The 13,245-nt window shown below is 42.7% G+C and overlaps 1 protein-coding gene across 1 annotated transcript; it reads right to left on the bottom strand.

Moving 5' to 3' along the window:
- Nucleotides 1–1,166: 1,166 nt before the first annotated feature.
- LOC119436205 (F-box/LRR-repeat protein 12) lies at nucleotides 1,167–12,639 on the bottom strand. Its single transcript, XM_037702989.2, has 2 exons — nucleotides 12,446–12,639; nucleotides 1,167–8,221 (listed from the first exon to the last, which is right to left on the bottom strand). The coding sequence occupies exons 1-2, from the start codon at nucleotides 12,535–12,537 to the stop codon at nucleotides 7,312–7,314; spliced, it is 1,002 nt and encodes a 333-aa protein (XP_037558917.1). The 5' UTR covers nucleotides 12,538–12,639; the 3' UTR covers nucleotides 1,167–7,311.
- Nucleotides 12,640–13,245: the final 606 nt, after the last annotated feature.

The following is a 13,245-nucleotide window of genomic DNA, read 5'->3' as shown; positions in this document are numbered from 1 at the left end:
AATTATTCTGACAATATGTGTGACAAATTCTTTTACTTGTGAAGCTTTTTACTTAATGTCCATGTATGCCAGCAACACTGATAACTGAAAGCAATGAAAATACCAGTGAGCTACAAAACCAATGTAGCCTTGGTAGGAAGTGTTCTTTTCTAGTAGTACCTAAGGCCCCTCCATCCACGCGCCACCGCCGCTTTTGCTAAGTAGTGCCAAGCTTTGATGTGCGCCACTGTTCCCTGATTCATTGCTCAAACCAGTTCGGCTTCTGGGGTTTCCACTTCTGGGATTTCCGCTTCCTGAATTTTCCCTCGTTGCACACTCGCACCTCTACACAGCAGTGACTGCTTAAGTTCCACTTGACGCCGGAAACTGAAGGGGCGAGTGAGGGAGGAGCGCGGAGAAGGATGGTAGGTTGGCGGTACTTAACCTGGTCTGCGAAAACGTGTATGGAGGAGCTTTAGTAGTACCCAGCCATACAAGCGTGTACACAACTACTTCAAGAAGTTTTGCTGGTTCCCAGTATTGAGAATGCGCTGTACGCCTATATTTACATGTATACATATTCCTGTTAAAATAAGTTGGCCATTCTTACTAGTTATTGCTCCATGGACCCTCAAATATTATTGTAATATACAGATCAGTTGATTTTAGTGCACTAACCTAATCTGGAGCAGTGACTTGCGAATAGAGAAAACATGCTGCGTGGAAGGATTTCAGTGGAGTGTGCAGCTTCAGGTGCTCGGGGGTTCTGTGCGATTCTGGAATTTTCATTAAATGCACATATATTCTGGGATTAAAATAGGACATATATAGTTTGATATAAGATAATATAATTTGAATGCCCTCAAAGAACATGCTTCTTTCCAAACTGAACACACGGTTCCAAGTTGTCAGACATTTACCAACATGCTTATTAAACACCCATATGATACTGCATCTAAACCAAGGAATAAATGGCCTGACAATGTGCTTATGACACCAAACACCTCAGCCAATGACTATGGCCAGTACAAGCACCACCACACACTTATATAAGTGAAGTAGATGAAATAAGCTTGCTTACAATGCCAAATATGAAAATTTGCTCTTATAAACACCTTTAATGTTCAGCCTATTAGTTCCTAGCTCTGCACCTAGTCACTATGAAGTCAATAAAAGTATTCAAGTACTATGGTTTGCATACACATTTATTGTAGGTGTCATATATACATGTATCACAGCTAAGTTGTATAGTGAAGAAGCGAGGGCACTAAACACTAAACTGATGGCACAGTAGCAATGTCAGCTAGCACAGAAATGCAAACATTTGCTTGAACAGACAGAAATAATCTATACAGGGCTGTGTGTGCTTCCATAACAGACATCAATTATTGCGACCTGAACCAATTACTAAACACCAATCTAAAAGAAAAGTTGCGTGCCTCCTAGAGTTAGTCCACAGTACCACAAAAGCTTTCTTAGGAACTTAACACACAGTAAAAGTGGCATTAGAAGGCTAAGTCTGCGTACAGCTGCCCGCTAGCGACATGCCACTGTAACACAATGTAAAAGATGGTGGCAGATCACTAAAACCTCACTGAAAACCTTGTCAAGAACAATAGTCTCAATGAAACAGTGCCAGCATAGACAGCAGAAAAGAAATACAGCCATCACTGTTCTGTTCATCAATACACTAGTGAATCCAGCTCTTCTAGACTTCATAGTGAGACAACCAACTAGACTGCGCATCGTTTCTCACAAAAACTGCTGACACACAAAGTGCTATGCTCTGCAGTACAACACTTGCACCAAGTGAGAACCACGTCCACAAGAGCTGAGTGTGCCAGTGTATCCAAACACTATTCCAAGTATGTCTTTAAAATGTTAACACCAGCACGATATGTATACTCAAATAACATGCATGAGATAACATGTACATATACAATCTATGCATGCACTCTGCATAAAGAAACTAAATAAGCTGAGCAGATCAATGTCACCAATGTGCAAAAAAAAAAAAGAGGAAAGAACTGCTGCAAACCAGTTCAAGCAAAAGTGAACAGAAATGGCAGAAACAACGGTTTCAGCAAACATTCATTCTTACCACATAAACTACACAGTCAAACTTTAAAAATTTTCCAAGCTATGCCACTACAAATGCAACTTTACAAACGCTCTTTGCCAGGGCATTCCAACAGCATTATTTTTTTTGTCGACACTCCTTATGCCTTCGGCAGGTTGTTGAAAGGCACACAATTGCATAATTGGCTTCTGAATGGTTTGAAATGCATAGACAAAGCATACAAACCATTATAACAATCTCTTTTGAGTTTTCACTTACGTGCACAGACTACTTCACAAAAGCTTTATCCCTATTCTATTGTAGCTGTGGACTACAGATATCATAACAGGGACCAATACTAAACATTCGGACAGGATATTTAGACTCTCTAGCTGCAAGCTTACACACTCTCACTTGAACTTCATTACGTATCACAGATCCTGGATGCTTTTCAAGGTGATTTCCCCAAGATCAATTTTTCAACTGTCAGCTTCACAAGTTCAGCCAAAACTAGAGATGTTTTTCTTTAAGGGGTATATATAAAATAAGCTTAAATATCTACTATTCTTTATTACCAGACCATCTACACTACATAGGGTGTCCTTTCGTTGCTTTTGAATAAATATTCCAAATGGTATCATCAGTTATGCCAAACTCGCACACACTGTAAATAGTCCCAATTCTTCTGCAACACCTTAGTCAAGGACATTATTTTGACAGTACAATTTTGGCTTGAATATATAACTGAAGACCAGGCTACATTACATGAAGCAACTTCTTTTGTTGATAATGTTAACAAGAAACACAAATCTAGGTATCGATTGCCAACATGCAATTACATTTCATTGAACCTCGTGAAAAAAAAACTATTATCTTTTCTTCTGGCAAAGAAATGTCTATATATATAAGATGATTTGACTTGTTGCCCTAATACGTGGTTTCTGCAATGTCGAAGTTTTACGGCAACACCTTACATGTGACTTGAACAGAAGTGGGACAAACCATGCCTACTAGCAGATGGTCGAATGATGACAAGAATTGCAATTTACTGCAGCAGCAAATGCTATGCACCCAGCTGACAAAATGCAATGCTTATAAAAAAAAATTAGGGGGTTTTACAAGGCAAAACCATAATCTGATTTGAGGCACGCCGTAGTGAGGGACTCCAGATTAATTTTGACCACCTGGGGTTCTTTAATGTGCACTTAAATTCAAGTACACAAGCGTTTTTGCATTCCGCCCCCATTAAAAAGTAGCCACCAGGAACCGACCCCGTGACCTCAAGTTTATCAGCGCAATGCCATAGCCACAAAGCTACCACGGCAGACTTATGTAGCTTTAGAAGGTCAGCTTATGTTTGCACATTTACTGCAAAAAACAAACATTAGGCATAAGGTTTTCTTTTGCCCAATTTCTTTAGTGGCAACCACACACCTCTGCAACAAATGCTACAAGTTATGACTGCCACTGCATAATTACAGAATGAGAAAAAAGAGAACACCCATGTTACAATGACTGTCGACGTTAATGCAATTAGCATCAAGCAATGTAGCGAGACACCGTGTACTGCAGCCGGGCTCTTCTCTCGCGCTTCCCTCGGGACACGATGCACCATCTAGCAGCACGCACCAAGTCTTTGCATGGCCTCTGAAACTACGCCGGTGGGTGCTAATGCTGAAAATTAATCCCTCGCTCAGCCCGGGCATTCGTGGCTCTTAAGCATCGGGCTGTGGTGCTTAAGAAATCTGTGTGATGCGGGTTTTATTCTGCCCAGCACTAGGAAAATTTGAAACATTTTTTTTTAAATTGAAAAACGGGGTACAAAGGCTAGAATAGATAGACACAAAGTGGCCAAAGTAGGCTAATAATGCTAATCTCATTAATAGTTTGGCAAAATTTTGATGATACCAAAGTCTTAAAATGAGTTTTTCAGCAGTACATCCTCCACAAAGCCTCTAGACATTGTAAAAATGTGGCTAGCAAATGGATCTACGTAGGGAAAGTATTCTGACCAGTTTGGTTTTACATGTGCTTAGTATGATATTAAAGACATTATTCATATTACAAAGCTACTCTGCAATGATCACACACTGCAATCTCTAGGCTGCACCAATAAACTTGGGCCTCCTCACCAAAGTTCATAGTCACCAGAACATCAGAAATCCTTTTGCTTAGTGTTATATACAATGCTCAAAAAAGCATAAAAGTAACACACAACTACATGAGCTAGGCTTACCCTGTACAACACAGAACCAAGGAACCGCACAAGGGATGTCAACATTACAAGCTTTGACGTTGACTTGCGGTAAGCAATAAGTGATAACTGCATATTGTACCGTGCACCACAAAAGTGCCACATTTTCTTGCACAGTGTTTGCAGCAAGAGTGGCTGGTGCACTTACAGCCAATGCTTTTCATTTAAAACTGCATATTGTTAAATGTTTCAAAAAAAAAAAAAGTATGGGTTAAGGTGTGCACTGCACCCTGGCTGAGGCTAACAACTACATTAAGACAGACATGTCTGCCTAGACTTTGGTAAAGACATTGCTCCTCGGTTTTTAACAGCCGACACCTTGATCAAAGTATAAACGCAGCCAAAAAACTGCACCCTCAAAACATGGTGCACTCTTCGAGATGTCCTTGGCTGAACAGTGGAAGACCAAGCAGGCTTTCTCGAGTCTCGGTAGCTGTTCCAACACAGCACACATGGCTCTGGTTTTGCTCAAGGCTTAGATTAAAATTTGTTTTTTTTTTTTTTCAATGGACCTTTAGCTCGAAATACAGCAAAGTGCACAACTTGATTATGAAAAATAAATGGCGGCAATGTGGCCTCCAAAGCCAGGGAAGGGCAGAAATGAAAAGGCAATCAGGTTTACACTTCATTTACTTCCACCCTGTCTCTGCTCCGTGCTCCACACTGTAGGCAGATTACCTTATGGCTGGCACGTATTAAAATATTTCATGCTGCATCGTCCCTTTGATTCCTTGCACTCTGATCACTCAATCCCTTTGATTCCTTGCACTCTGATCACTCAACCATTTCACACCACAAGTGGGGAAGTAGTGAATTATTAATAAATAGACATGGCTTCTCAAATGGACAAACACACAAATGCTTGCATGTGTAAGGGCCAAAGCCTACAACGCACATGGTCAGCTTCCCACACGGACACGAACACACAGGACCAAAACATTACTTATGCAGCAGCAGCTGCTACAATAGCTGCATACAAAAACAATAAAAATATGTTGCTGTGTGCAACATTTACTACACATCTCTGTCTTGACAAATGAAGCCTGTGAGCCTATTCTCACAGGTGGATGTCCTACTCCAATGAGGTCCTGCAATGAGTAGTATAAATAAGCAAACTCTAAAAGATGCTAGTTCATTTTTTGCCTTTAAACAACATTACAACACTGGCATTCTGAACACTGCAAAATGAAAGCTATGATATGAGTCAAAATTTATAGATCAGTTAACTTTGAAGCCACCAACCACACTACAAATGGCAGAAAAAAAATGATTAGCAAGCTGTTACACAAAACATTGCCACAAATTTCCATCACAAGAAATTTCAACAGTGGCTTCTTGTATAAAATGCCAATTGTAAAACACAGGCTTTATGTCATATGGACAGTTTAGTGCTGGCCTGCCAGCTACTTGTGAAGTTTGTGTCGATGCAATATCGATGCAATATCAAACTGCACATACACAGCATGTAACACATAAATATACAGATAGCAATGCAATGGTATTTGTATGGACAATGTTGTGGTATCTCCTCCACTCCCTCACCACACACAGTAAAATCAATCTGACTTAGGCTGACAGCTAAAAGGACAGAAGAGGTGGGACATACACCTTTCAAGAGTCAGTTTCTGAAGGTCGAGCATGCACATGCTATAACCAGAAAAAAGTTGCTTACAAAAATATAATGATAAAGATATTACAAAAATAAAATGAATGGTGAATAAAATTCTATACTTTCTTTGCTAAACTTTGCTCTTAGCTTATGCCTGTCTTGTGCACAGGTGACATTACATTTAAATGTAAATGCATTCCAGCACAAGAAAAAATGAAAAAGCCATGAAAGTCACAAAGTAATATGCAAACACAAATAAGAATAAATAAAAGCGAGGCAAGAACATACAGAGGTAGGCAAATACATAAAACACCTCTGAAAAAACACAACATTCACTGTTTGTCAATGACTGTGGCCTGCACACACTCCTCCTAAGCAATAAAAAATTTCGCCTCAGCTACAGTGCTGAGGCATCTTAAGTAGACATTTCGATGTAACAAACACAATGGCTTTCTTTCCTTCCTACTCTGAACCTCGGCAGCTGATCACACACTAAATGTTCAAGTTTGTGCTCAGCAGCCGTGCATGTGGTGTTAGTTATCAAGCGTAGCTGCACTGGACTTCAAATGCAATTCCACCAACAGAGTTTCAGTGCCTTTCAAAGCAATAGAGCTGCAGTTAATGGTAATCTGATACAGCCAAGATGCATACAATATTTTTCAAGCTACACAAGCATAAGGTATAAAAAGTACAATTTAAACAATCCTGGATTCGAAGTATTTGTTATGGGGCCTTGGCGACAATGTCTTCATGTTGCTTTTACACATAATGACACAGTACCATGCTCGTAGCTCTGAAGACCAAATATCTACAGCTTGTGTTCCAACCAAAGTGCCAAAGTTAATACTGAACACCTCAACTCAAGGACATATCCATGTCGCTTCAGTGAAGTGACTAATCTGAAACTCCAGCTGTACTTCTTCCCTTGGTCACGGAGACAACAGCAAGATGCACATTATCATCAGAAAGTGTGTTATAACAGCACTCCATTTTGTCTGTTGACACTAGAGGCAGAAGCATTTCTTTTCTTTTTCCAAAGCGTTTTGTGCTTGCTACATGGCGTCAATGTCAGCCAATGCGATGGTTGCCAAGATGGCCTTTTTTTTTTTTTCCACCCTGGTATTAAGAAATCATTTCAGGGTCCCTTTGATGTGGGACCCAAACTCTCTCTTGGCTGACTGGGATAGTCGACACCAGCTAAAACCAATAGTTTGCACTATTACTCTAAATGAGCCCACTTTTCAGTGTGTATGGGCCACATGTAAAGTGTTGATTCAGGCAAATTGTCATGGACACTGGTGTCACTCCAGCCCACTTCAATGTCTCAAACAATTATACTTCTTTGAGCTACCTAGCACACGAGGCACACTTAAAGGTTGGCATGGCAGTCAGGTAGGACATGCTGCCTCTTCAATCTTGTAGTCGCAACCGGTCCACAGAATGGTTGCAGCCAACCCCCAGGTGAAAGCGCACTCCATCCACAAGAACTGTGCAGCCCGGTGGCACCTGCTTGGCAATTAGGGGACTATCTCCAATATCAATGAGTGTGTTCTCCAAGTTCAGCCACTGCAGCTGTGGGAAAACATCAACCAGCACCTTCATTGTCTGCACAGTAACCCTTGTGCTAAAGAGACAAAGCTCCTGTAATGAAAAGCACTTTCCTTTGGAGAGGTGCAAAACACCGATATCAGTAACCGCTGTGCTGCCAACAAACAATCTTTCCAGTGCAAATGCATTTTCGGCAATTGTGCGGATTGCCTCATCTGTGATCTTAGTGCCGTCAAGGGCCAAGGTTTTCAAGTTATGGCCACGGCTTACAACCAATGCCACACCTGTATCCCGGATGTCCTCACAGTATTCCAGGTAGAGCTCACGAAGGTTTGGGAGCTGCGTGACAAAGGGAATGTCCTGGTCTGAGACACACCAGCAAAAGCTTAAGTCGAGAATGCTCAGGTTACGAATGGCCAAAAGCGAGAAGAACTGGTCCACTTGAAAAAAAGAGTGGCGAAGTGAAAGGGTCTTGAGAGTGGGTGGGAGGTCTCCCACAGTTACAGGGGCAAAGTCATCGAGAGTTGTCAAAAGAGCACTCTTGATGACAAGGGTGGACAAGTAAGGGCAGTGGGCTCGAAGGTCACGCAGAGCTCCCGGAGACAGGAAGAGGCCACAGTGCAAGAAGCTTGACACATACAACCACCGAACAGAGTCTGTCAGCACTGAGGCCAGCCTGTCCATTTGCACTGAGCTGATTTCAGGTGCGCTGGCATCCACGCATGTCCACAGGGCCTGGCTCCGTGAGAGACCATACCAACGGCGGCAAACCCTGCCAGAGACACAGAAGCGTTTCACTACACAATGTGTTCACAACACAATGCGTTCACAACAATCACTCATGTTCTTAACTTGTGCTCCTTCAGAATTGCTCTGGCCAAAGTAGAAACAAGTGCATGAATAATAAGCAGTTATTAGGATATCTGCTCAATTTTTACAGTGGAGCTGTGTACCTCTACCCCGCAATGCATTTGGCGTGTCTGTGGGCAAAAAAACAATCTGCAAGAGCCGCGCAATGCATGCGTCGCAGGGTTTCTTGCAGCACCATCAGATGGCGCTTGCCTCTGCGCATCCGTGGCAGCGGTGGCGCCAGCCATGCAAAAAAAAGAATCAGAAAGCTCGCCTTCATGCATAGCATTCGCTGCAAGCGTTTCCCGGTAAAGATTACGGTTGCATAAGTTGCAGTTGCCAGGAAGCAGCAACTGTAGCATACGAAGCAGGGAGTGACGTAACTACACTTTCACATGTAAAAGAACCCGCCTAGCAACTGATTTGTGTTGTGACAATGCTACGGGAGGCCACGTATAGCGAGGACTAGCAGCGTGCATACGAGGTATGGTGAAACTGTGTTTAAGTGCATTTCTCTTGTCTCTGGTCCACTCCTTGTAAGTGCACGAAGTAGCGGCGCAAGCCAAGTCGCAGGTCGTTGAAACATCTTAGGCTAATAATTCGGTAAAGTGTGCGCGAATGTGGCCACGTGAATAATTTCAAGCTACATTGCAATGGGTAATTGTTCTAGGTGTAAGCTTCGTTGTCCAACCACCTTCACATCATGGATTGGAGACCAATGTTTCTTGAGTATATGTGTACGTGTAAGATTAGCCCTGGGAGTGTTAGCCAGCGCCACTAATGGCCCCTCGTGGCAGATCCTTTTACCTCAGGTGTCACGTAGTATGTGAACTTAAGAGCAGGCAACAGGGCCAATAAGTCCTAGTGTGCTACTTCATGGCATCACAACTGCCAAATTCAAGGCCCTCGCTATGCATTGTACGAAAAGAAATAGGGTTTCCGATGGATTGATTTTTTTGTTAGTCGCGACTGCAGTAAGAGGCTTCAAGTTCAGACGGACATTGAGATCACCCAAATCAGTGCTTTATCTCTGTGTGAGACTACGACTCAACACTTCTCTCATGTGCACAAAACAAAGCTTTGAATTCACAGCACACCACAGAAGTTACCATAAGCACACTAATGTTTCTTAGAACATATTTACATCAGTCTCACATGCAGTCAGGGCCTATCTCATACGTGTGGGGACATGAGAAGGACATTAATTTTTCTTTTTAGTAGGAAATTCTGTGACATACAGTATAACAAACAGTATAGCCATTTGACACACCGTATAGCCTTGGGTAAAACAAAATCACTTAATTCAAATTTAACATGGTCGAGACAAAAGTGCACATTCTTTAGGCTGAATTATTCAAAATGCAGTGGTGGAAGACTCAGCACAGTATGGTGGACAAACTGCAAGACCCAGTCTCCCAAAAGAATGGTCTTTTGTTTTCGTTCATTCGACTTATATATACAGAAATGTGTAAGATGCCACTATTGCAGTATGCTGGATTTTTTCACCATGCAGCAACCAGGGACAAAAAGCAGGTTTTTGACACTGCCTGCTGATGAGCACGGTTGGCTCAAAAGGAGGTCAAGGGGTGACAGCCAACCCCCCAATATTTCCACCTGCCCTCCCATTGACCCCCCTCCCTCCTAGCACCATGGAGTGCTAAGTAATAAACTGCTCTCCTAGACCCCCAACAAAAATGAAGAATCACAGTGTGCCCACCGCCGCCGCCAGAAAAATGCGGGTGCTGCAGCTGGTGATAAACCAGGAAAACGTAATCCTAGTCTGTTAAAACATGGGGCAGTCGGAATGGAGCAAGCAAAGTCAGAAAATTTGATGCAACAACTGAATGAAAAAAAAAAAAGTTAAAAATTTGAGGCCATAAATGCAAACCGGGAAGGATGCAACTGCTCCTCTAATTTGAGAATGTGCCCAGAAGGCAGACAAGAACTCTTCAGAAAAATACCAATGGCTTAGAGACAAAGCAGTTTTGCATAATAACGTAACAAGTATAACTGTCATGGTTCTCCCACCAACCTTTAGCACAGTCGGGGCTTGCCATGCTCTCAACCAGAGCAAAACAAGCTTACCTAAAATTTTTGCATCAATTAATTCATAACCAGTTCTAAGATTAACTCGGCAAAATATGTCTCCTTTCCACAGGCTCGTGCATCACGTCAACAACATTCTTACACCTTACTTGAGCCACAATGACATTTTCAATATTCATTTTTTTTTCCGTGTGCAGTTCAGGAGTGGAACTGCACTGATCCAATTGTGTGTCACTAGCCACTTTTACCAGTACAATGGCTGATGTAATTGATAAAAACCACTAACAAGATTTTTTTTCTTGATTATATTACTTGACAAATGCACTGTATTGTGTAGATCTTGTGTAGAAAAACTGTGTAGATTGTGTGTATATATTATTGTATATTGTATTGTTACTCAGCTACACTATAATTAGACATTGTATTAGCTGCCTTATTACTTCCCATTATTGTTGTGAAGAGCATTCTGTTAAAAATGACCTTTGTTTGTGTATATTGTACTGTTCACCTGCGTTGGCTTCACATGAGCCTGGCAGTATTTACAACAGAATGGTAGATTATGACATTGGGAGAGGCACAAGTGGACTGACTCAGTAAACACTGCACATATCTTCTAACCCCTTTTCTTTTCCAGCTAAATAAGTCACACTAATACTAAAAGAATATACATGTACTTGTATGCCTTTTTGAATTCCTCTAATTATTGCAGCTGTCCTGAGATCCCTCTGCATTCGCTTTGTGCTGGTGACATCTTTATATTGAGGATTTACAATATCTATGAGGACTTTTGTACGGCATTTCCCTCTATTCATATAGTATACTTCAACGCTTTCAATGTAAGGTGTGCATACACACCGACTGACATAACGGGTCGTTATGCTGAGCAAGAGGTCGCGGGTTCCCCAACGCATGGCCCCGGATGCGGCAGCCGCATTCCGATTCAGACGGCGCTCTAGTGCACATTCGACAACCACCAAATGGTCGAAATTAACGCGGAACCCTCCACAACGGCATACCCCGTAGCCCACTGTGCAGCTCCACGAAACTCCACGATTTTCTCTCATAATTTGACATGGATGCGGCGACGTGTTCCGACTTTCACGACGCACTCACAAAGCAATGCATAAGGACATCTTGACACTAATGTTGCCACTGTTTAGACTGGTCACACGAGGACAATGGCGCGCCTAAATACAGTCGACTTTCCCGAGACTCGATACCGGTGAATTCGACCATGTTCAAACTTCCCAAAGGGCGTCCACAAGTGTTCAACGCGCTGATTCGAACGTTGAATAATTTTAACCAATGTACGACCCGTCGTTGATCAATTGACGGAAGTCGAATGCGTTGCACTTCAGCCGGAAATGACCACGGCTCTGTTGAGAGCCGTGGTCAGATGTATGAAACTGCCGCTGAACTCTTGAGAACCAGTGTTACATTCAGAACATTACATTGAATACCTCCCGGCCCCAGGGAATAGCAATGACTTGCGTTTCAAAAGAGAGTGGCTGCGCCCACTCTACCGCTAGCAAATAAAACCACTATTAAGAATCCTACGGCTTTAATCTAGAGCAGAGCAGTTTTAAGTACAAGAAGCACAAGGGAAAACGCTTCGACGGCTATCAATCGGCGACTTCGAATAGATTACTATTGTTGATACCACTCAATGCTACCACAAGCCGCGAAGTTTTTGTTGACATTTGAATGCGCTAGGCGGCATCCCTTTCTACAATTTTCTCAGACGGCAAAGTTCGATCGCTCGGCGATGCAACGCTAAGATTGCATTTTCAACACGAAGCCCTGCTTAGCGTTATAGTAATTCAATTGCAGTAATTGTGTGCGCAAGGTGAACAAGGGCAGACAGGACTACGCCTTGCCGAGACACTATAACAAAGGCTGCACACACACACACACACGTTCAGCATGCTAGTGGATTTGGTCATTCCTAGGAATAATACTGCTGCATACGAAATTGAACCGGTGCAGCCCGCTTTGCACCGTTTTTTTTTTTTTTTTTTTCATTTATCTGTTGAAGACAGCTTTCGCAATGCGCCCCTTGGCAGTATGCTGGCAAGTCGGAACGATTGATCTGACCGCTCACCTCCCAACTTTGCATAGATCAGAGAACTTCAAGAGCCTGAATATCTGGAGAAGCACCACGTCAGGCAGTCCATCTGCATCAAATGCTGTCATGATACTGATTCCACGTATACAAAAAATCACATGTTGTTGAATGAGAACGAAATTATTTGTAGACACAGCGAGAGCGTAGTAGACAACACACAAAAATTACATTTCCACCATCGCGCCCTCTCGCGGTTCTCCATATTTCGCTAATACGGCAACCCGCCGCTTGGGCACAGCCAGAGCCTCAGGTGCAGGGACAGGATTGTGGGATGGTTATTGTATAGTTCCAATCATGGTTCCAATCACGGCACCGTGGTTCCAATGTTGCAATACAAGGAGGTTGTATAAATATATAACCTCCTTGTTCCAATATTTACTAGAAACTCTATGAGGGTGGCTTTGGATGGCCTTACACCATTGCCACACTGCAGAAAAAACGACTAAACATTAGGCTACGATCAACTCGTCTTGCGCTGGAGTTTAATAGAGTTACTGTATATGCTACCAAAGGTAGGGAGCGTATACTGTAACTCTAGAATTTAATAAAGTCCCTTAGAGTTTAATAAAGCCCCTATATTTATAAAAGTAGCGCCATTCTCAGATCTTGCCGCCACCGCGCTCACCCCGGCGCTTCCTCCTCGCCCTCTCTTAGCCGCCTCCTGTCGCCCCAGCCTCCTCCGCTCCCCCATTGGCCAATCCGTGTCACGTGGAAGTTCGCCTCGCGCTTTTGTATATTTTTTTCTTTCCAGCGCGCTCCGACTGCCATTCTCGGGC

The sequence above is a fragment of the Dermacentor silvarum genome, chromosome 1, assembly GCF_013339745.2.
Source record: "Dermacentor silvarum isolate Dsil-2018 chromosome 1, BIME_Dsil_1.4, whole genome shotgun sequence".
In the NCBI taxonomy this organism is placed as follows: domain Eukaryota; kingdom Metazoa; phylum Arthropoda; class Arachnida; order Ixodida; family Ixodidae; genus Dermacentor; species Dermacentor silvarum.
The sequence above is the reverse complement of the archived record's forward strand: the minus strand, read 5'-3'. Positions and strand labels throughout refer to the sequence as shown.